The sequence below is a fragment of the Gastrolobium bilobum genome, unplaced genomic scaffold, assembly GCF_033153095.1.
Source record: "Gastrolobium bilobum isolate Gb01-03AN ecotype WA unplaced genomic scaffold, APGP_CSIRO_Gbil_v1 utg24917, whole genome shotgun sequence".
NCBI lineage: Eukaryota > Viridiplantae > Streptophyta > Magnoliopsida > Fabales > Fabaceae > Gastrolobium > Gastrolobium bilobum.
This window is the reverse complement of record NW_026895125.1, coordinates 47,087-68,075: the sequence shown is the minus strand read 5'-3', so window position 1 is coordinate 68,075 and position 20,989 is coordinate 47,087. Positions and strand designations below refer to the sequence as shown.

The following is a 20,989-nucleotide window of genomic DNA, read 5'->3' as shown; positions in this document are numbered from 1 at the left end:
TATTGGGTAAAAATTACTGATTCCATATTTGGTTTAGAACGAAATATGACTTGGAATACGAGTTATTTTACAAAAATAACCCCACACTATTTTTACTTTTGTAATTGATAGATTGGGTCTAGATTTTTATGTGTATTGGGATATTTTTGTCTCAAAATTTATTGTTGTGCTTTCCCTTTACTTGGTATTCTGATTGGTATTCCGAATTACCATATTATTTTTGGTAATCTGAACAGTGACTTTTCTTTATAAATCAAATTACCAGTAATCCTTGGATATCCGGGAATCGTAATTTATTCCTTCTACCAAACGTGGTAATTACATTTACCAAAGAAGGATTACCGGTAATCCTCTTCAAAAACTTGAAACAAACACCCCTTAAAGTTGTTTTTTATTTATTTATTTGAATTGCAATTAGGGGAAATTCCTGCTGTCATTTATTTTATTTTATCTTTTGCGGGGGTCCATTGCTGTGGCCTGTCAGTTATTTGTTACTAGTTGATTCTGGTAGAGTTTTAATGTGCAGTACATTTCTGCCTTTCCACCGAAAAGGGGGTGAAAATTAAAAGGAGGGAGGCAGGGGAAAGGGTTGAAACAAAGGTTATTTATCTCTCATTCTGATTTGTTCAATGATTAGTTTATCCGATACCCAATGTTTCACCACCATTTCAACCTCCAAATTTGAAATTCGAAAAATATATTAATGACAGTGTCAATCACATGGCAAATAAGATTCTAGCAAAACAAATTGTATAATAGGATTAATATTTGTCATATGTAGGAAATAATTTTATTTCTTACACAAATAAAAAATATATGAAGCTCATGTGAGGTTATTCAAAAAGAAAAGAAAGTAAAATATGGACCACACACGTAAATGTATACAATTTTTTTCCTTGGAATGATTGAGTTGAACAGTGAACTTCACACTATCATAGAAGTTCAGCGGTACTTTCGATATAAACTATAAGTCATTTAGTAGAAGGAAAACTCACATTGAGAATCTTAGTACACGAATTTTTAATAAAATTATGCAAATTAAAATTGTGAATAAGAATCTTATGAAATTGTATCATTAAGATCTATAAGTCCACTATGTTTCCTTTAGGGATGAATCACTGTATAGATAATACTCTTAGTTTAGGTACAGACTAGGCTAAGAGGTATTGTGCCAAGTGCAGGCAAGCAATCAACAATGGATAGGTAAATGATAATAAGACTTAAAGTTAATAGGCAATATCATGATACATAATCCCTTTCATGGTGTCCCCCCGGGGCTCTTTATAAAGGAGGGTTGTGCGCATCCGATGTAGGTTGGTGGGGAGAAGGTCAACCCTCTTTGGGACTTACTACAGATAGCAGTGTTGGGTGTGACAGGCGCTGCCATTGTAGCAGCGTTGCGCTTTCTGGTGGTGTCAGCATGAGACACAAGGGGCAGTTTCCCCTTATGGCATTCGGGCGACTGCATTTGGGGGTTACAGTCCCAAGGTAGGACACTCCGGTGTTTATCCTTGGGGGGAGTTGCCATGTTGGGAGGTGCGCATCCCCCCAGTGGAAATATTTAATATGCTCCGGAACCACCTAATGATTTGGTGCTCCCTCTCACAACACTAATTTTTTCTTTCCCATTTTACCTCTGCTATTTTTCTTCTTTTCCAATTTTACCCTTCCATTCACACTAAGAGACCACCTAAAAAATGGTGGTCCCGGACCACAATAAATTCTCTCCCCCCCCCCCCCAATTGGTAGGGCTGACGTGGATGTTTGATGGGGTTGGGCCCTGACCGTTGGGCCAAACTCTCATTGGGCCATCCGGAACAGAAATAATACCATCGATGGGTGGTATTCTTGAATTCCTAGGAAATTTTTTTATATAATTGATAAGACATAAATAACTTTGCTTTAATATTTTAATGACTAAAATACCTTCTCTTGATAAAGCCCTAGCTTACTCTGCTTTACAAAATCGTGGGTTTCTCTATTCCCTTTCACAAAGCCTTCTTACTAGGTTCCTTTCCGTTTCATGTCGCTTCTCTCGGTGACCCCAACGTCACATTTTGACACTTTTATGGCATTTTAGAAAAAAAAATTCAAAAATTCATAAAAGGTTAGTTTTATAAAATCAGTCTATATTCCTAGAAATCATTGATAATCAACCAAACATAGAATTGAGATATATGAGAAATTTACTTTCCAAATATATTGTTGGAACCGGGATTCCCTAGAAAAAAAAAATGGTCTACCAAAACGCCCCATGAGATTTAAATCAATACAATTTCGCCCACCTCATCTATTTATCCAGTCCCGTCCCAAACACAAATAGTACATTCGGAAGAGCACGTCAAAGTCAAATACAATTTATATCCTCTTATGTTTAAGAATGATTATATTATTTGATTATAATTATTTATTTAAAAATTATATATATTTTTTTATTTCATCATTAATCAGTGATTAAAATCAAATGTTATGACCACGTAACTATTGTTAAACACAAAAGAATCCAAATCCAACCCAACATCTTCTTTGTCTCTCTTTCTTTTCTTTTTTTAAAAACCACGTTTTTTTTTTTTGGGTACATAAAACCACGTTTTAAAATTTAAGTAAAGCGTTGACAAAGAGAGGCCTTTGGGGCCAAACAGCAGACAAAGCTTATATAATTACTAGAGGTGTTCAAAAATTTAAATGAAAATCGAATACAAAATTGAACTGCATCGTACATTAATTTGATTTTTATACTGGATGATTTAGCTGAAAATGATTTTAAAGGTAAACCTGACCATATTATACGGATCACACACATCAAAATATTAAAACTGTTGACTTATTTATTTACTTGTTTATTATTAAATCAAATTTTATTATTATTTAATAAAAAAATATATTACTGTATGACGTTGATTTGGGATAAATTATGTGCTGTTATCTTTATAATTTTTTTATCTGGCTATATTTATAATTGTTGTTATTGCATAAATTATTATGAATGTATAAAAAATAATAATTTTAGTCTATGCTTGATTTTTCATTTTGAAATAACTCACTCAGAACCCACTTTAAAGTATTATGCAGTACGATTGAATCAAATAAGCCTTTTATTCTGCTGCCCCCGCACAAACACACACACACACACACACAAATGAATCACACTATTCAGCTTAATTTTTAAGATCGTAAACCATGAAGTAATTAGGCTCAATCAAAGCTGGCTTCGTTCCTAATAATTAGATGCTTATATAGGAAACCGTTAGCAGTTACAAGAATCTGTTACCAACCTGGAAAATATGCTTTAAAGTCAACTCACCCTCCCCAAGTCCCTTTCTTGTTCATCAACCTAATAATTGTTTCACTAGTCACGAGCAGCCGACTCCACATAATAACTTTCATATCCTATGCAACATACAGATGCTGGGAATAACAATCCCAGACAAATATTCAACATTCTATGCACATCAGGTATATACAGATTAACTGGTTAAGCAAAGCTGCTAAGCCCTACAGGATTTTACATACACAACACAATAACCTAGTTCCATGCCATGGAACTAAACACCACCTATGCTGATACCTAGACTGCAAATTGTTTTTAACACCACGCAAGCTGATATTCTCCATGGCCTATACCATTTCCATGAGTATTTGTTTAAAACTTGAAATGCAAGAAAAATTGTAAATATCTTATAGCACTCTTGCACCTTTCCGTGTCTATTCAAGGCAGGGCAGAGCAGAGCAGCACATTCACTGCACATTAGTATCATAGAAAACTTTGAACAGCATTGCTCTTCCAATTGCATTGGATATCAAATGGCAATCTAATTAATGCGCCCCTATAATAAATTATTGAACAAGGATGACCATAGAGAGCACAGCTCCAATTTGAGCAACCGGCAGAGAGAAGCAAAGGCACCTCAAACACAAGGCAAATAAAATCCACAACAACCATTATTGATTCCCATATTCTGGTGTATCTTGGGGCTGACCTGTTTTTACTTGGTAAACTTGGTAAACCTTCTTCGTATGCTTATGATAAGCTGCTGCCCCCAACGTAGCTTCCTGCTGCCCAGTATACATTCCATTCATAGGTGGCGCTTTAGTGATCCACTTTGGTGGTATTGGAGGACCCATGTTCTGCACAAATTGGGGTTGTAAATTGGTTGTATGTCTGGAATTTGGCAACCTCGAAGACCCAGGTCTTACTCCTTCCTCCATTGTTAAAGCAGAGAACCCTGTCTTCACGTTGTGGAACTGTTCTTGATGCTGTGACCTATCTCGTATCCTAAAATTCTGCCTGTCATCCTTTCCACCGTTAGATGAGATTGGATATCTAGGTCCAGTCATTATGCCATGGGGATTATACTGTCCATTATAACCGTTTGTAATCTCACCATAATATTTTCCATATCCAGAGGGTCCAGCTGAGAGCCCGTTCATTGTATGACGGACTGGAGGTTGCTCCAACAAATGGGTTGTATTATTCAATTTAATGTTAAGGGTGTTCTTGACAAGACGGTGAGCTGCTTCTCCTAGCTGAATTCCAGCTATTGCTGCAGGTAGTTGTGGCCTGTCGGATGCATCACATACAGAAAATTAAGGTAAGTAATCATTCAAAGTATTTATGTCTTATCACCCACAACAGAATGAAGACCAGGTTCCATGCATCAAGAAATTCTGAAAGCCATTGAGAACTTTCCAAGCTCCTCTATATGGATTGTCTAGATTTTACACATGCATATTACTTGGAGCAAATATTAATAATCACTTTGCACACTTTTGTCAACATATGGAAATGAGTTATAACGGTACCATAATCATTTGGAACATTACACTTAACCATCAGTTTTGGCATAGTTGTAATAGTGTATGTTTGAATCCCAGCCAGCTAGAACATGAAAAATATACTGCAGCAACCTGACATTCTCATAAGGAATAAATTCTCACCTTTCTCTGCCTTGCAGTCGCCGACCAACATTGTCTTCATGCCATAGTAAAGGATAAGGTTTAATATCAATGGCTTTTACTGTCTGCAAACAACAACAATGTCAAAGTAAGTGTAGTCTGTATTTGATCCAAGAAGGAAACAGCAGGTATCAACTTCTATTCAAAAAAGTAAAACATAATAATTTGTCCAAACATAGATGATTCTGTCCATGCCAACTATTTGAGCCTAGTTATTGACTCAAGAATCTGGTTCTGTATGAAAATAAATAAATAACAGTCATGGAACACCATCCACTGGAGAACCATTAACCTTTTAAGTCAGATGAGTATACAAACCTTCTTGGGTACTACGACACCGTCAGGAGGTTTTGCAATATGTCCATGTCTAAGAGGATTAAGATATGTAATATTTCTGAAATTCAAGGACACTCAACATGAGTTCACTGCCAAAGATTTTAAAATATTAGGTGGGTGGAGAGGACAAAACTTACAAGACTTGGTTACACTCAATATCTTGCCATCCATTGATGGGGGAAGATACAACAGTGCTGAGAACATTTCCTTCACATAACCAAAGATATCCATTCATCCCACCACTGCTAATAAAGAAACAAAACAAGCATATGAGCTTATTAAATAGATACTGGAATTCATTAATGATTAGTGACGACCACAAACATATTCAACAACCTAGCATTTTTGTCAATTGGCCAAACACATCTTTCATGTGGGGGTGATTGACTACAAACTTTGTAATACAATAAGATATGCGAAGCCAAATCATGCACACGGTTGACATAAAGCAAATCAAGCATCACACTGTTCCGAAGCTGTTCTTCCTCCTGGATATAACAAAACTGAAATTGAGCACTAAAGACACAACAAAGAGATAGCTGCTTTCATGAATTAATTTTCTGTAAAACATGAACAACTCTGGTAAAATAATGTATCTAAAAGTTATCTACCCATTTGAAACATCTATTGAAGAGTAAAAAAGATCTAAAGCAAAAATCCTCCAGCAATTGGGTAGCAAACATACAACAGAGGATTATTAACACTTAACAAATCTATCTATTTAAAAACCGATACAGCCAATCAACTTTCAACAATTCCTACTTCAAGAGTTGCAGCTGCATTTCCTACTGCCCAGCTGCTGGGCACACCTTAATGCAACTCTGATCATATTTCAAGAGCACTTGTAAAATAAATAAATAACCTCAGGAGAAAAACAATGACGTATAATTCTAAAGTATAATATAAACATTAAAAATTTCCTAGTGAATTCAAGAAGAGCTGCTAGGTTTAATTATACAGTTTATTCTTTGGTGCAATTTGAAGGCTGACAATTTTGGTCCACAAATCCTGTATTATTATTAGCCATAAATATAGTAACACCCCCCAACATACACACGCATAAAAAATTCTTTTCCAGACCGTTAATGTGTCTTCAATCTTCCTTGTGGCAGCAAGCAATTTCTTCTCATCAATAAATGGCAACTTGGCAACACCCTGAAAAGCACCCGCAACAGTAATTTAAAAATCAACCTTAACTCCCACTTCATTCTAAAGCATTCTTGACGCATAAAAACACTATAATACCTGCCATGCAAATCGTTTGCCATTCATATCAATCTCAAAATCTGTCAAAAAGGTAACCATGTAATACCAGAACAAGAAAATGAATAAAACATAACAGAATAAATAATTAACAGACAAGTGATCTCACCAGCAGGGTAGAAGTGAAAAATAGGTGATGAAGGATCATTCATCAAATCCCTATAATTTTTAGGCAGTGCACTTGAACTGTAACAAGAAATTAGTAAGTATCAGCATAGAAAGCACGGTATGATAGATATAGGGACAGGAGAGGGGAAGAAACCTTGAAGCAGGTAGGGTCCCCATGAGTTGATCAAATGGTTTAAATGGCTCTCCCGGGAAAAAAGTTATTTCGAGATCACGTAGATTTTTAAAATCAGAAGCAAATGGAGCATAATGATATGGGTAATACCTGAAAAAACAATAAAAACCAATATTAAACAGATTGAACAATAGTCATGGGTGATATTTCAACTAAAATGAAGGAGACACTCCTAGCAACTTTTACCAATTATTTTACAGCAACTCAAACATCAAAGCCCATATCCCAGTCAACAAGGCATACAGTCTATATAATGTTATGTCAAATTGCTTCTGAAATCACAATGAGAAGTCCCTGCTAGCAACCATTTTAGGACAACAAAAATTAGAAGTCCTGAGGAGTAGCATTGAGTTCAGACAGAATAGAAAGATGCTGGACCCGGAAATTTTTGCTTAAACAAGAACAGACGTGGACCAAGACATTCATCAAGTCATACTCAATTAATTTTATACAATTATGAAAAAAAGTAATGGACCCATTATTTTTCACCTTGTTATCCATTGTTGTCAATATCGTAAGATTTCACGATTTTGTCTTCATAACCAATTTAAATCGTCTGTAAAATCGTCTTTGAACAGGATCGTTATGGATCGCTGCGCAGAATCGCAAAAATGGTGGGTTCGCTCAATCCCACCATGCTGGACAATCCAAAAAAATGAGCAACTCTTTCAGTAAGACACTAAGACCCACTCATTTTAAACAGGCTGAACCTTCTCTGCCTTTGTACAGGTTCCCTGTGCCATGATATAGAAAGATAGAAATTGATAAAGAAGTTTTCAAATGCGATAAAGAAAGTTGAAAGCATTCAAAAGTAGAGGTTTAATCCTGGAGTGAGAGAGAGATTGAAGAGAATTTCAGGGGAACCGAATTTTCAGACGAGTGAGAATGGATTGCTTAGCTGATGAAGACAGAGACGAGAGAGAAAGTTAAAAATTAGAGAGAAAGTTAAAATTAAAATATAAATATTTGAGAATATTTGAGTTCTGTAGTTCGTTTTTCTTAGTAGGTTGCTGCACGTTTGGGTAAGGGTAGGAATAAAAAGTTTTTTAAATGATAATTTGGTAAATTGGTAATTTGATTCCCTGATGCATTTTGTTGTCTTTTTCTTTCCCATTTCACTCCCACTATTCTCTCTCCTTACTTCTTTCTATTTTTATTTTTTTTAATCCTTCTTTTACATTTTGAGAGAATTTGCAATTATCATCTTTATTTTTATTTTTAAGTTAATCTTAAATCACGTGTATTTATATGCATAAATATTATTTTCTCATAATTAAAATGAAAAATATAAGATCTTACAATCTGTGTCGATACCATGATTTACGATTTTGTTATCCCTTCCCAATCTTAAGTAAGATATCAATCTTAACAACCTTGTTGTTATCATCCTTCAAGTGAAGCATTATAATATACAGATCATCTTAATACATGACCATCCATTGCCCTAGGTATCTTTAAGCAAAGAAATAACCATGAAGGCAATTAAACATTCAGACAAACAGCTTTCTAGTTTCTACCCCTGCAACAGGTTCAAGTTTGATCTTCTGAGAGACCAACAGTGAGATAACTTATTGGTTTCTCAAATTGAGTTTAAAAGTGTAGTTCACCAGAACTTGTTACTAACAGTGCATCATGCATGTAATTGTAAACATACCAACTTACCAAGTCAATCACGGAAAACAAACCCAGGAAGTGATAAGCAAACATAACCTATGATTAATAAATAAAAAAATGTTACTAACCATTTCCATGAGCAGACACCCTTATAATAATACCGGCAAACCCAACAAAGGCCTTCTACATATTTCAAGACCTACAAGGACAACAATGACAATGAGCTGTCTTCTAATGTAATACGTATTTTGTCAATAGCCAGAAATCAATGAGGATGAGTAGGATAATCGCCACAAGCAAGCAAAACATTCAGAATAAACAAATCCATCTATTAATATTAACAATTCACATGATGCATACTTCCAATCCAATGTGGGATTTTGTTAAAACTTTGTCCTATAAAAAGTTATTCCTTCATGTAAGATTGAATTTGATTTACATTACTATCAACAGATCTTAACCCATATGAAACCGATGGGACTGCATGAACAGACTCCCTTTCCTCCTTTGGAACACAGGCAGAAGGTAAGAACATGAGTTCAAAACACTGTCAAAGATATCAGTTCAAAAGAAAAAGGAGAAATCTTATATGCTTGTATTCTATCCATTTTAAATGAGGATATATATAAAAGGAAAGTTTAGATCCAAATATATAAGCATATAATGTAGTCCAAGAACAGCGAAAATTTCGATAAAGTTGAATAGTCTTTGGTCAAACAAATTGATAGAACTTACTGTATCTTTCTTAATTTTATCAATCTCCTCCAGATTTGATACACCAAACTTTTCAACATAATACCTTTCCTTGAATCCAGGCTCCCCTAGCTTAACCTGAGAAAATAACAAACACTCATTTCATATTTTGTCAGGATTTATATATTGCTCAAGTCATTGGATTTAATGCAACATTGGCCTAGCTTGCTGTCACAGACATGCTACCCATAGTGCATGTTAGGGAACACCAGTAGAATTACTTTGACAGTACAGAAAAGTGATTCTGGTGGAGTTCCAAAACATGCTGTAGAAAGTCAATAACATAAGTATTAAATTTAGTCAAGAAAAATGCAGAGAATATTCTAGCAATAAATTTTAATATTGAACCTTATCCACAAATGAGGCTCGTGGCTCTTCAGGCATTTCTCCTCTTGCCCTAGCTTTCATCTCTTCATTATATTCTGCAGCCTGTAAATACAATAACAAGAATTATATATCAGGAAGTAACCTATGAAAGCATATTAAAGGAACATATAGTTCATGCATTTCAGTTCATGAAATGAATTAGAAAGCACAATACCTGCTGAATCCGAACTCGTTTCTGAAAGATTTGATCTTCATGAACAGCGACAGACTGGATGAAATGTTCCACTCTATCTAAGAAAACCTAAGAGATATAAAGATAATTGAAAAAGAAGGAATTCCAGATCGATGTTTAAGAGTTATATCCAAAGCACAAAACAAGCAGCTGTAGAAGTGAAAAGATAATTGCTGGAGTACAAGAATATATCACAACCATATAACATATTAATGAACATAAAGATGAGCACAAGTTAGTTGGATGATCAAAAAAAAGAAAGAAAGAAAGAAATTTACCTCACCCACATCAGTAAGATAACCACCCATGGCAGTAAATTCCTTTCTATACATATGCATCAATAAATTTATAGCCCCCTGAAATAGTAGAAAGTTTATTGAAGGGAACAGCATTGACAATTAGGTAGAAAGACAAGTATGCAATGAGATAAAAGGGCATAACAGAAGCATGTTAAGATCCCACATCCCAAAAATAGTAACAAGAAGCAGATAGCAATGCCATATTTTCTGTTTCAAGGTACAGCTCAGTGTAACATGGTGCTGGCCAGATGCTTACCTCCCTGATCTCTAATGTTGGCATATGCGGAAGAAAGTCATTGCCAACAAAGAAGCACAGAAATACAAAATCATCCACTACTCGTTCAAAGTCAATCTCAAAAGGAGGGTTGGGAATCTCCAATTCATATTGCAAATATTCACGCAGCACCCAGATATTAAGAAACTGTGAATACTAGAATTAGTTTAAAAATAAAAAATAAATACACTAATAAAAAACAGAAACAAAAATAAAGATTCAGATCAACATTGTGGATACCAATCCTCCAACCTGATATTTCTTTTTGTGAATTGGGTTATCATCAGCAGGATTGCAGTCCTCAGCTTTAGTGCCTGGCTTACCATGACAATCAGCCGCAAAATGGCCAACTTGGCCACACAAAAAACACTTATCCTGTTGTCCAGGTAAAGTAATAACCTGTTCACCAGGAAATTAATCATTTGAGACCATCCATTAAGATTAATGAGCTAACAATATCATCAGGAAAATTCATTGGAAACTAACCTCCCTCAATATTGAGAAGTGAACCTCATGTGTAGCTAAGGAAAGCATAATCAAATCAGCATCCTGGTTTAAAGATCATATCATACTACACTAAATTAAGCAAAGGATAACGACACCAAAAACAGAGAAGATGAAAATTCAAAGTAGGACAAAAACTCACCAACCCATACAAACAATGTTGAGTATTTGGATTGAAACCAGGAACGTTGCGTTGTAATCGGATGTATTCCATTATTTTATGTTCTCCCTCACCGTGCACATTTGAATCAGAAAGTATAACCTTCAAAAAATTAATCACCCAATGCAGTCCCATAAATAAATACACAGAGACAAAGTATCATGAAAACCAGATGTATAAAGGAAAAGAAAATAAATGGGATTACTCCAAAAGAAAGGAATCATCCAATTTTGAAGGGATCAAATGGCAAAAGAATGAATAAGATAGTGTCAATGGCACCTTTAGTTTCTGCCAGCCAGGATGGTTGTTCAATCTTGTCTGTATATAATATTGAAGAGCCACTGACAGTGCTGTCATAAATTGAGTGCCAGGGGTAATGACATTTGAGTCTGAAGTCTCAGGCTTGTCTTTAGAAGACAAAAGTTTTCCCTCACACTCAAATTCTTTCCTCAACCTTTCCTCTTCAGCTTCCTATAATGTCACTCATAAGCATAGTAACTCAAACTTCACCATAAAAAAGAGAAAGACCCTAGTAAGCATGCACATATAAACATTCTTACAGCCTCAGCTGCATCTTTTGCAGCTCGGAAGCGCCGAGAACGTTGCTGATTCATTTTGGCCCTTGGCGCAACACCATCTGAAAATTTAAAAGTAACGAAACAAGTGGCAAAAGCTCAAGGGGAAAGAAAAGTACATGTGAAAAGATACATATCAAATGGGAAAGTGGTTTAAAGTAAAAACAGAAGTAGTTTGAAACTTAAATGCTGTAAAGAACCTTAGGATACACCACCCCAAAAGCTAGCTCAAAGGGTGGGAGTGCCCAAGGCCTTATAAACTCCACATTAGTTGCACATACAACCAATGTGGGACTATATATCTCAACACGCCCCCACACACGAGAGCCCATTGGGCTTGAAGAGTGGACAATGCAACAGGCCCAGTCTACCTGTGCTAAGAAACGCCACAAGAGAAAGTGGGGGGCGGCGAGGCTCTGATACCATATAAAGAACCTGGTGGCCCATGCAGGTCACGAACCTGCGACCTTCGCGTTATCACCACGAAGAACCTGGTGTCTTGAGTAGGATGCTGAGAAGAAACCTTCTTGAGAAGTGCCTCATAGTCGGCACTTGAAAGAGTTACTAATCCAGTTGAAGGTGGCGTAACATCAGTTTGAGCAATAAAGATCTCTTCACTTCACTTTCTTATTCTAATAACCTACCCCCTGTCACTCTTGCTGATGGCACTAAAGCTCCTGCTCGTGGAATTGGGGAAGCCAAACCAACTCCTCTTTTAACTTTGAGTTCAGTTTATTATATACCTGGCATTCCTTTTAATTTAATCTTTGTTAGCCAGTTGATTCATTCTCTTTCATTTACTATTACCTTCTCTAAACAATCCTTTTCTATGCAGGATTCGGGTACGGGGAAGACGATTGGAGCAGGCGTTGAGTCACGAGGTCTCTACTATCTGATTGCACCACCTTCTCCAGTAGCTTGTTATCTCACAGAGTCTCCTGAGCTAATTCACAGCCGTCTGGGTCATCCAAACTTCTCCAAGCTTCAGCATATGGTTCCCTTTTTATCCAATCTTAAGTCTTTAAACTGTCATTCTTGTCAGCAAGGAAAACACACTCGCTCCTCCTTTGCTAATAGAGTCAATAAAAGAGCTGATGCTCCTTTTTCTATTGTTCATTCTAATATTTGGGGTCCGAGTCGAACAACGTCTGTTTTGGGTTTTCAGTATTTTGTCACCTTTATTGATGATTTCTCCCGTTGCACTTGAGTTTATTTAATGAAAAATCGTTCTGAGTTATTTTCAATTTATCAAAAGTTTTGTGCAGAAATAAAAACTCAATTTGGTGCTTCTATTCAAATCTTGCGCAGTGATAATGCAAAAGAGTATGTGTCTCTTGAATTTTCTAAATTTCTGGATACACAAAGGACGATACACCAGACTACCTGTCCTCACACTCCACAACAAAATGGAGTCGCTGAACGTAAAAATAGACATCTAGTTGAAACTGCACGTACCCTTCTCATTCATATAAACGTCCCACTCCGTTTTTGGGCAGATGCTATTATCACCTCATGTTTCCTTATCAACCGCATGCCCTCTTCTGTGCTAAATAATGATGTTCCCCACAGTATTTTGTTTTCCGGAGCACCTTCTTATCCTCTGCCTTTACATATTTTTGGCTGTACTTGTTTTGTTCATGATCTTACTCCAGGTAAAGACAAGTTGACATCCAAGGCCTTCAAGTGTATTTTCCTTGGGTATACACGTTTTCAAAAAGGGTATCGTTGCTATTCTCCTGATCTCAAGCGTTATATCGTTTCTGCTGATGTCACTTTCCTTGATCAGCAGCCTTTTCACTCTACTCCGTCTCCAGTGTCCCAAGTTGATCAGGTCCTCCCTGTTCCTTTTCTTGACTTGTCTTTACCAGCTGCAGGTGACCCTATTCCAGAGGAGCAACCAATTACCTCCATACCTGCAGATCGTCCTCTCCTCACATACCAGCGTCGTCAGCCTGCACCTCCTCCGACTTTGCCTCTTGATGACTCATCGCCCTTTCCCGTCGGCTCTTCTCCTCCGGATCCTCCATCAGAGACTCCTCCCATTGCCCTTCGGAAAGGTATTCGATCCACTCGAAATCCTCATCCCCTTTATTCTTTCTTGAGCTAGCTTTTGGGGTGGTGTATCCCAAGGTTCTTTACAAATGCTATAGGGCTTAGACTCATAACAGAAAGTGAGGGAAAGTGAAAGAAAGATTACAGTAGAAGATTTGAGAGAAAGGGAATATTCTGGAACTGAATCTGTAGCAATATTCTGAAGAGATCTGAATCTGTTACAATGTATATATAGTTAGAGGTATCAACTGACTCTACTGGTATTGACAGCTGTCAGTTTAGAGAACTAACGGAAACCCAAGCTCAGCACTGAGATACGTGCTCTACAGAGAGCCTAATAAAAAACAAACTCAGAGTGGGTGAATCAATGAAAATTGATCAACCACTCTGTGTTTGTCAATGTAAGAGATGCTGTAGTACACCTATACAATTGTGGCTGTGAGGGACTCTGTGACAGTAATCACGTTCAGTGAAAGCTCACTGCAACAAAATTAGCTAGAACTCAATTACACAGTTATAGAATTCAGTTAAGTTATTGAGAACTGGTTCTATAAATATGTAACTCGCATTCATGGAACAATCAATCAAATTCAATTTCTTTAGTTCAGATATTTTCCTTTCTCTTCAGTTTCATTTTCTCTCAGAATCTCGGTTTCTACGTGGTACCAAAGCTTGACCCGGTCCCTGCCATGGCTGGCTCGCCAACTCTTAGTGATCATTGTAAAGAACCAATTTAACCCAAAAGCTTAAGCTAATGGGTGAGGTCTTTTTAATGGTTTATAATATTCTCTAATATGCCCCCTCACACGAGAGCCTACTGGACTTAAAGGGTGGACATTGGACAATGCACAGGCCCACCTACCTGTGCTAAGAAAATTCCACAAGAGAAAGTGGGGGGCGGCGAGGATCGAAAACGGGACACGAAGCTCTGATACCATGTAAAGAACTAATTCAACCCAAAAGCTTAAGCTAATAGGTGAAGGCTTTTTAATGGTTTATAATATTCTCTAACAATCATGTCTCCTCGCTGGCTCCGTTGTCACCTTCAATTGCTCCGGCGAGTTTTTATGATTCCATATCGGTTTGTTTGGTTGGATGTGAAGAAATTTCTCCTTTAAAAGCAAGAAATGGAGGTCGTGACCAAAGGTTACCAGCTCCACCGATTCATTGCCAATCCTGAGATTCCACCTCGGTTTTTCTCTAAATATGATCGTGACAACGGTCAGGTAAAATAAAGCTTACCTTTCTTCCCTAATTTTTTCAATTAGGGTTTTTTCCTTGGCTCCTTTCTTCCCTCTTTGACTTGTTGCTCATACGTGGCTAGTTGCACCCATTTGGGACGAGATCCACAATTTCTTCACCTCGCAAACTCATGTAGTGTGTCAGTTTAGATCAAAGTTTCACACTACAAAGAAAGGTACTTGATCTATCTCTAAGTACTTGTTGCGCATCTAAGGGATTGTGGATTCGCTAGTTTCTATCGATTTTCTGGTCGCTCCAGATGAGCAATTGGATGTCATTCTCAAAGGCTTGACGGACAAATATGATGTGTTCATGATCTCCATCAATAGTAGGATCAATCCATATACTGTCAACGAAATTGAGTATCTACTTTTAGCTTATGAGGTGAGGCATGAGAAAAAGCACACACCATTTTTTTATGCTTTTTCGGTCAATCCCACTCAGAAGAGGCCTGCAATTACTATTGTTCAAATAGGCTCTTCTTCCTCAGCCTCTCTGGTCCAGGCTTCTGGTGCTAGTTCTGTTAATTCCTAGATTCCATCCTCTGCCCAACAATTTCTTCCATATCTTCCACTGTCTGTTCAGGGAACCAGCTCATAATTTCCATCGAACTTTTCCCTTGGTGATCTTTTCACATGACTTGTTTCCACACTATCACACTTGTGTCCTCTTCTACTTCCTTTCCTTTACCTCCCGCACCTATTCTTGCTTCCCTTCCCCTTCTTTATTCTAGTCCTTCTTCCTCTTTGTCCTCTCCTTCAAGCAAGTTTGACTCTAGTTTACTTCTAGATCCCATGGCCTATTCAATTCATCGACTCCTCCCTCTTCTTCCTACTCCCCTATGATTGCATCTAAATCTCCTTCTTCATCTCTAGTTCTTTCTTCCTCTTGCCTATCTACCTCTCGGTATATTCACCCTATGCAAACCTGTTCCAAGTCTCGTATTGTAAAACCTCGTTTTACCCTCTTGAACCAACTATTGTCAAGCAACCTTTGTTCCTTGCTCACTGGCATGTTGCAATGCAAGCTGAGTTTGATGCCTTAGTGGCCAAAAACACTTGGTCCTAGGTCTCTCTTCCTCCTAACAGGTATGCAATTGGTTGTAAGTAAGTGTTTTAAGTTAAGGAAAATCCTAATGGGACTATTTAAAAGTATAAGGTGCAATTTGTGGCCAAAAGGTTTCACCAGCAACCCGACTTTGACTACACTAGAACCTTTCCTCCTGTTGTTAAGCCTGTCACCATTTGTATCATCCTTACCTTGGCTCTCACTCAAAGGTGGCCTATTCAGCAGGTTGATGTGAATAATGCTTTCCTCAATGTCCTACTTAAGGAAGAAGCATATATGGTCCAGCCTCCTAGCTTTGAATCTTCAATCAAAACCTTTCCTCCTGTTGTTAAGCCTGTCACCATTTGTATCATCCTTACCTTGGCTCTCACTCAAAGGTGGCCTATTCAGCAGGTTGATGTGAATAATGCTTTCCTCAATGTCCTACTTAAGGAAGAAGCATATATGGTCCAGCCTCCTAGCTTTGAATCTTCAATCAAAACCTTGGTTTGTAAGTTTCAAAAAGCCAATTATAGCTTTAAGCAGGCTCCTCAGGCCTGGATTGAATGACTCACCTCTACTCTTCACAAATTTGGCTTCCTCTCCAACAAGTGTGATCCCTCTCTCTTTGTTCATAAGGGCAACTCCCACTGCATCTATCTATTGGTTTATGCAGATTATATCATCATCATTGGTTCCTCTTTATCTCTCATCCAACAACTAATGACTAAACTCAGTTCCGTGTTTGCTCTTAAACAACTTGGCGCTCTTGAATACTTTTTGGGTATTGAAGTTAAATGCCTTTCCAATGGATCTCTATTACTTTACCAAGGCAAGTACATCCATGATTTACTAGATAAGGCTCACATGAGTAATGCTAAGGGTCTCTCCACTCCCGTGGTTAGTGGTTGTAAGTTCAGCAAATATGGCCATCTCTCCAAGCTAAGAGCTGAGATACTTGATCTACAGATAGTCAAATACAAACCAGCCACTCTAACACAAATGTAGCCCTCCAAAAATTGGATATATGTAAGTTTTGATTTGCCATATTGGCTTTTCTGTTTAATGAAAACTTATCTGAGTCTTTTACGAACAGATTTGCACTATATTGTTGATACACTTCTTTAGTGTGATTTCTAGGTTTGACATGGAGCTCTAAAACCCCTATGGTTTACAGCTTCAAGGAGCTGACATGATCGATCTGACATCAGGAATCTGACACCTCCACACTTAGTAATGTTAATATGTTACAATCCAAAAGAACAATGAAAATAAAAAAGTACATGTACATATATATTCATATTCATACCAAGTGCAAGGTAGACAAGCTTCCTTGGACGAACCAACGAAAAGATATGGTCAATGTAATCAAATATTGATTTGAATACATCATCATAGGTAGCAGGTGCTGGCTGCATTTAAAAAGATTTATTAACCATAGCAATGTAACTTTACCAAAATTACTGTGTAACTCAGAAACTCCAACTATATAATACCTAGTATGGAACATGACTTCAGTTCACTATATAATACCTAAACCGAAAAGAATTATGAAAATTCGTAGCAAAAAATCAAACATGAAGTTGAAACAGAAATTTCAGAAAAGTTCTTATTCCATTCAGGTTCAGCATAACGAGGGGGATTCTAAGTTTCTTTCCAAACGGAAATTAAGAAAAATAGATGTGAAGCGAAGAACGTTAGTTACCTTGCCATCCGGGTGAAAACAAGGGTGAACCATACCGTTCATGTCCAAGTACAAGTTGTCGAACTCCATGCCATTGGGATTAGGTTTAGACACATCAATAGGCAACGGAACGCCGTCGTCACCGACGGTGGGCTCTTCCTCCACTACATCGGCGATCGTGAGCGGGTACCGGTCCGCGAGCCACCGGTAAAATGCAGGCACTCCCATAGTTTCGGCTCGGTTCGACCGGTTCGGATACGACGAAAAAAAAAATTAAGGGAAGAAAGTTTTGGACTAGTGACACAGTCTGCAGTTTAGAATGGTGATTGTCGGGGACGAGTTGTTGATGGACGATAATACCCTTCTTGTGCCACCTCATTAAATTTGGGGCTGCCACTATTTACCATGTTACCCATTCAGAACTAATCCCATTGTTGGCATGGAGTTGCACAGCTTGTATACTTGGACATGAACGGTTTGGTTTACCCTATTTCCAATGAACTGTACTAGTGAGAGATGATCATGTTATTTTGAAGCTGTTACGGATAACAATAAATTAGGAGAATATTTTGCTATTACAGATGTATTAAAAATTAGGTGTATATTTCACTTATTTTATCGAATTATTTTTTCTCTTAATTTTAAAATAAATTATTTATTATTGATTTGACAAAAATAAAACACGTGTCACAATATGAATGGAAGATACACCAAATTTACGGTGCATCTGTATTAGTAAAGCAATTTTCATAAATTAGGTACACGTTAATAAGACTTAATTGACAACTCATTGAATAAAAAAGGGCATTCAAACATTGACTTAGTTAAATAAGTTAAATTTAAAACTTTAATTTTTTTTTTCTTTTTAATAACCTGAAGGGTATCTCCATTCAACCTCTTTCGGTCATCTTATTCTCAGAATTTTTTTTTTTTTTTAAATTTGACAAATCTACTTATGCATATACACACGTACCCAGTCTCGTAAAAGACAATTTCACGACTTCTATTTTCTTTTTATTTAATTCTCTATCGCATGAGTTACACTACATAAGGAGAGAGAGAAAATTTTTCATTTACGTTTATCATGTCCTCCTCCTCTCCGATATAATTTAAACCTAATTTGTTAATTTTCAAATAAAAGAGAAGAAAAAAATCACATATATTTATATATCAGGGCTATTTCGCTTCAGCGAGATTGACAGCGAGTTTCCGATTAGAGCGAGAGCCACCTGATGCAGTTTTTCACTTAAATTTCAAAATTTCATTCTTTCTTTCACTAATTTTCAATCCACCATTTAATCTCATCTCAAAACCTACTTAGAGATATTTAATCACTAGGGTATAACATTGACGATACGATATTTCTTGAAAGATATAGGTTATTCTGCCTACCCTTATCTTTGTTTATCTCTCTCAACACTATTAGATTACAATCTCATTCAATAGTAGAGATTTGCGAAATAAAATAAACATTTTTTTCCTCTTTCTCCTCATTGCCTCCTATATCCTTTCTCTCTATTGGATTTTCTTCATTTTGTTGGTGATTGGAATTACAGGGAATTACTGGTTTTCGACAATAAAACGAATTATGAAAATGAATTTTGGAGATTTGAAATTTTCCATATAATATTTGTTCCTTGTTTAGGTTATTGGAAATATTTTTTGAACCTTGTCATGAACTTCTCTTGAAAAATGGGATTTTTTTCCGTCCTAAGAGGTAAATGGTCAATGTTGATTACAAAAGAGTCAAATCAAATTGAAAAAAGAGGATGTAATCGAAGCTATGTAGGTTCTCGTTCGGAACTTAGTGTTGGCATATTCAAGACAAATGTAGGGATCTTGCCTTTAAATATGTTCTCTGTCTTTCAACTTGGAACACGACACCACTGCATCCACCAATCCATTGTTATTTTTTAGAAATCAAAACCAAAACCAAAATTAAAATCGATGATGGTATATCCAATAGAGAGAAAGAGGAAGAGAAAGAAAGGGTGTGAAAGACCGTGAGAAGAGAGAAAGAGAAAAAAAATTATTTTATTCCATAAATCTCTATCGTTGGATGAGATTGTAATCTAACGGTATTGAGAGATGTAGGCAAAGGTAGACAGAATAAAGATAGGTAGAATAACCTATTTCTTATTGTAATTGTGTTGGTTATACAACAATGAGAGAATACAGCATGATGGATCACACCATTAGATTCCTAAAAGGTCTCAATGACCAGTATGCTAATGTTAAATTGCAAGTGATGATGTTGAATTCATTCCCTGGTGTTAACACAGTCTTCTCTCTTGTTATACAACAAGAAAGACAACTCAATCTTGTCATGCTAATTTTGCAAAAGGACAATTTTTCTTTAATGCCTCTAACAATAATTCTTGTGCTTTTTTTGGATCTGGTAGAGAAAGAGACAAATTTGTAAGAGGAAGAGGACAACACATTGGTAGCAGAAACACTAGTATAAACAATAAAGTTTGTACGCATTGTGTGAGAAATAATCACACGGTTAAAACATGTTTTCATCTCCGTGGCTTTCTTTCGGGATACAAGTCAAGAGACTCATGCATTGCTAATTGTGCTATTCAAGAAAATCAACAAAATGTTTCTTTTAGAGAAGCAAACAATGAAGAAAATAATTCAAGTTCACAAAGTCATGCACTCTCTCGGGAGTAATATGACACCATTATGAATATGCTACAACAATCAATAGTTAGCACAAAAGCAACATATTCCACCAATCTTGTTCTCATTACTGCTGCCTTAAATGCAGATGTGAATCAATGCTCAAGTAATATATTTGAAAGGTGGATCTTGGACGCTAGAGCCACATACAACATATGCTTCTTTCGTTCAAGTTTTCCCCCATTTCAGAAAATCTCACCTATTTTTATCACCTTACTAAATGGTTCTAAAGTTATAGTAAATCATTAAGGGATAATGACTCTTACACATGAACTAATTTTGCATAATGTTCTTTATGTTCTGCAGTTTAAACCGAATTTAATCTCTGTTATGAAGCTCTTACATGACCAACCCTATCATCCAACCTTCTATGATCTTTCTTGTATCATTAGACAAAACCACACGCTACAGACAATTGTTACAGCTAAGGCATACAGAGATGTGAACCATTTCATTGGATATACATGTTCATCAATCAAGTTGTAGTTCTCAAAATAAATTAGAATGTAAACCATTTCTTTCTAAATGTAATTCCATTCATTGTACCAAAGATGATTCTGTATTATAGCACTTATGTTTAGGTCACATTTTAAATACTTCTTTGAAACATATGCCTGTAAAGTTTCCTTTCATTCCTTTTAAACAAATATATCCATGTGATGTTTGCCAATTATCAAGACAACAAAAA

The 20,989-nt window shown here is 36.6% G+C and overlaps 1 protein-coding gene across 3 annotated transcripts; it reads right to left on the bottom strand.

Annotated features, from left to right (window-relative positions):
• Positions 1-3,213: 3,213 nt before the first annotated feature.
• LOC133317114 (5'-3' exoribonuclease 4-like) lies at positions 3,214-17,950 on the bottom strand. 3 transcript variants are annotated; one of them, XM_061519037.1, is made up of 22 exons: positions 17,641-17,950; positions 17,245-17,347; positions 11,580-11,656; positions 11,299-11,490; positions 11,002-11,121; positions 10,842-10,904; positions 10,608-10,754; positions 10,338-10,502; positions 10,061-10,138; positions 9,765-9,851; positions 9,572-9,652; positions 9,206-9,301; positions 8,599-8,669; positions 6,818-6,946; positions 6,665-6,741; positions 6,538-6,578; positions 6,373-6,447; positions 5,629-5,780; positions 5,430-5,534; positions 5,271-5,350; positions 4,939-5,017; positions 3,214-4,561 (listed from the first exon to the last, which is right to left on the bottom strand). In XM_061519037.1, exons 1-22 carry the CDS (start codon positions 17,845-17,847, stop codon positions 3,943-3,945), a joined length of 2,844 nt encoding a protein of 947 aa, XP_061375021.1. In that variant the 5' UTR covers positions 17,848-17,950; the 3' UTR covers positions 3,214-3,942. The 3 variants fall into 3 exon arrangements, with proteins under 3 accessions (XP_061375021.1, XP_061374957.1, XP_061375077.1); XM_061518973.1 differs by having other exon boundaries at positions 4,939-5,021; positions 5,275-5,350; XM_061519093.1 differs by lacking the exon at positions 17,641-17,950 and having other exon boundaries at positions 4,939-5,021; positions 5,275-5,350; positions 11,299-11,656; positions 17,245-17,306.
• Between the last annotated feature and the right edge of the window lie 3,039 nt (positions 17,951-20,989).